The sequence below is a fragment of the Cyprinodon variegatus genome, unplaced genomic scaffold, assembly GCF_000732505.1.
Source record: "Cyprinodon variegatus isolate N-32 unplaced genomic scaffold, C_variegatus-1.0 Scaffold1278, whole genome shotgun sequence".
In the NCBI taxonomy this organism is placed as follows: domain Eukaryota; kingdom Metazoa; phylum Chordata; class Actinopteri; order Cyprinodontiformes; family Cyprinodontidae; genus Cyprinodon; species Cyprinodon variegatus.
In genome coordinates, this window is record NW_015151731.1 from 13253 (window position 1) to 16584 (window position 3332).

A 3332-nucleotide genomic window follows, 5' to 3' on the forward strand; every position below is an offset into this window, starting at 1 on the left:
TACCAATCAGAATCTTGCTGCGGTCATATCTGCAGTATCGGTTTCTAACCACTAAGCGGCGCTGTGCTCCCATCATTCCCTGCTAAGGCGTTGGCTGGTTGACCATCGGATCAGACTCAGCTTCTAGTTATCTAGATATTGCTGACAAAAATACACCAGGACGTTTCCTCTCATATAGAAAACAGTAATGTAGATCAACAACATCTAGATGGACACCTGTGCTGCTTTGGATCATATTCAGGCCAATGACCAGCAGAGAGTTTGGTGACCGGAGGAACATCTGAAAATGACCAAAGGTTTCTTTAGAAAACATCTGGACTTGATGAAAGAAATGAGGAATAAAGTTGTGAAGATCAGCAGCTCCATCTCCATCCATCAGCATCTAACAGCAGGCAGGTAGCGGGGATCATCACGCAGCGCTGCGCAGCAGAGGGATGAGGGGGGGGGGTTGACTTGAGGAGGTTGAACTTCTCAACAGCCAATCAGGAGCTGCCCTCCGACACGTTGGGAGGTTATAAATAGTGAGCGGTTCTGCGGCGAAGTACATTTAAACCGGTCTGTGAGGAGCAGGGGCGCGCGCTTCACGGTGCTACACAACCACAACAATAACACAACACCTGGAGGCCCGTTACCAAGCAACAAGCCTCCCTTTGGACATGTCGCACGTCCAGTTATCGAGCAGCGCGCTGGAGCGGCTGGCGGCCCGCAGGACCTTCCCTCTCCAGAGGCGCACCGCCGTCTGCCGCAGCCTGTTCGGCCCGGTGGATCACGACGAGCTGAGCCGGGACGTTAAAGCCAAGCTGCGGGAGATTTCCGAGCGGGACACGCAGAGGTGGAACTTTAATTTCGAGGATGACTCCCCGCTGGAAGGAAACTACGAGTGGGAGGAGATGCCCGCGGAGAGGACGGCGGCGTTTTACCGTGAGTCGGTACAGAGCGGCAGGACGCGCGTCCCGGCGACGCCCGTCAAGCAGACGCCCTCCTCGGACTCCTCGGACTCGGAGAGCCCCGCTGTCATGGAGCGCTTAGCGGTTCCGGAGAGAAGCAGCGGGGACAGCGGCTCCGGCAGCCCGCAGGAGGTGAACCAGGAGAACCGGCCGGTGACGGTGACCCCGGGGACCCGCAGACCGGCTCCATGCCTGAGGCGCAAGAGGACGACGGCTGCTGATCACAGCAATGCGCTCATCACAGGTAGTTACGGTTCCTGGAAAATACTTCATCTTTTAATTTAACATTTATTGATTATTTTTCTTTTTTTTTTTAAAGACTTCTTCGTGAAACGGAGGAAATCTGCAGACCGACTTTCCAAGACTTCCATCCAAATGGAACAAACTCCGCGGAGGAGAATCCGCTGAAGGTAAAAAACCTCATGGAACACATCTATGTTTGAATTTCTATTCAGCCCTTATATTGTTTTTATGGTTGCATGATCCACGCAGCGTGATCTGAGTGGGTGGGGGATGGGAGGGAGTGGGCTGGGGGGAAATCACAGGAGCAGCTAAGGGAGGGGGGGTGTATGATGGCGGGAAAAGGAAGGGTGACGCATCGCGCGGCTTTGCGTCACTCCTCTTGCCGTGGAAGCCGCAGCTTTTCTCCGCAGAATCTGCGCCTTTCTTTCTGCGCAAAAATCAACTCTGCTTTTCTTTCCTCCTCAGGTGCTGACTGCTCCTCCTCTACTTTTTGTTGCACTACTTCCACGCGTGTTTTTTTTTTTTTTTTTGAGGACTGACAGAGACTTTTTGTTTGAAACCACGCTGGAGGATGGAGGGATGCGCGGCGCATCGGCTGCAGCTTTGCGCCTGAGCGGAGCGGCGCATCGGCTGCAGCTTTGCGCCTGAGCGGAGCGGCGCTTCGGCTGCAGCTTTGCGCCTGAGCGGAGCGGCGCTTCGGCTGCAGCTTTGCGCCTGAGCGGAGCGGCGCATCGGCTGCAGCTCCTCCCGGGATGGAGGCTTTGGGATCGGATAGAAAGAGAGAAAGAGGCCGAGTGGATGGAAGAAGAAAAAGGAAATAAAGGGATTCAGTTTTTCAGTACAAATGTAGCATCTATTGATTTTGCATCCAGCCACTCGACAGTGTTAAATGTTTTAACATCTGTGCAATCTAGAGATAATTTCTACACTGGCTAAAGTGTACAGCTTTATAGAAGCGGTAGCATTTGTTTATTTCTGCTCTGTTTGATTTTCTGTGAAACTATATATTTTAAGTTTATTCTAACTTATAAGTTATTTATGTTTCTCTTGCCGATTTTTTAAAATTATTTTATTTCTTTTTTTATTGTGGTGTTTTGCAATCCTGTAGCCTCCCGATAGTCTTTGTTTCTGAGCCTTTATGGAGTTTTATTGTTTTCATACAAGTGACCTTTTTCTTTGTTTAATGATGGAAATAAAACATTTTCAAATGTAATGTTTGACAAAGTTTCCTTTTATTTTCTTATAATGTTTGGATCTATGTCTGTAGGTCTATAGAACCATATTCAGCTCATTTTCTTTGCATTAATGTTTTTTTTGTCATAAAGCTGCATTCTAATCAAAATGATTATCTTTAATAATTTATGACCGTTTTTAATTTGCGGACAATTATTTTCTTAGATAAAATATTCCCTAGAAATACTGCAAACAGATTGTTGAATTACTTTCTGTAAGCATTGCCGTTAGCCACAGACAAACTGTACTTTAATACCTACTTTATTTTATTTAAATGAAATATAAAGAGATTCTGATTAGTTTAAAACTTATTAAAACAAGGAAATTATGTCTTTTTTTAAATCATAATTTGGATATTTTAACTGATCATTAATATTTGCTGTAAACAGATTCTAAATGCTAACATCCTGTTTATATTAAACCATTTTTTTTAAAGTCTTGTATTAAACTCTACCTTCATTTTTAATTCTTATTCCCAATTAGGCCAGAAAGCGGTTCAGTGACGCAGTAACTGATCTGTGTGATAGATACTAATCAGCCATATTTTCTGTGTAGGAAAAAAGCTTATAATCAATAAAGAATCAGATAATAATCAAATGATCACCTTCATTTGTCTTTGCAATTAAATATTGTAGCTAAAATCACATTAACTTTAACCCTTAATGAGGTTTTACTAAACAAAGATCTTTAGAGGCTGAATTTGTCAGCATAGATCTTGAAACATTACCTACATGATGCTGCTGTTCTATTTGCATAGATCTACTTCACACGAACCCAAAGACCCTTGCGGGGGAAAACCGCATTCAGACGCAGCTACCTCTAATGGCAGCTGCGGGATATAGGCTCAGATTTAAAGGCCTTTCGCTCCTTATAAAGAAGCAACAGCTGCCTTTGGATCCCCGCTTTGTC

The 3332-nt window shown here is 45.3% G+C and overlaps 1 protein-coding gene across 1 annotated transcript; it reads left to right on the forward strand.

The window, feature by feature from the left end:
• Positions 1-539: 539 nt before the first annotated feature.
• LOC107102593 (cyclin-dependent kinase inhibitor 1C-like) lies at positions 540-2702 on the forward strand. The gene is made up of 3 exons (XM_015401964.1): positions 540-1191; positions 1267-1357; positions 1656-2702. Exons 1-2 carry the CDS (start codon positions 657-659, stop codon positions 1353-1355), a joined length of 624 nt encoding a protein of 207 aa, XP_015257450.1. The 5' UTR covers positions 540-656; the 3' UTR covers positions 1356-1357; positions 1656-2702.
• Positions 2703-3332: the final 630 nt, after the last annotated feature.

Bases quoted from the DNA above. Each gene is read 5' to 3' on its own strand.
- LOC107102593 (XM_015401964.1), top strand. From the start codon at position 657: ATGTCGCACGTCCAGTTATCGAGCAGCGCGCTGGAGCGGCTGGCGGCC. The intron at 1,192-1,266 runs GTAGTTACGGTT...TTTTTTTTAAAG, and splicing joins CAGCAATGCGCTCATCACAG to ACTTCTTCGTGAAACGGAGG.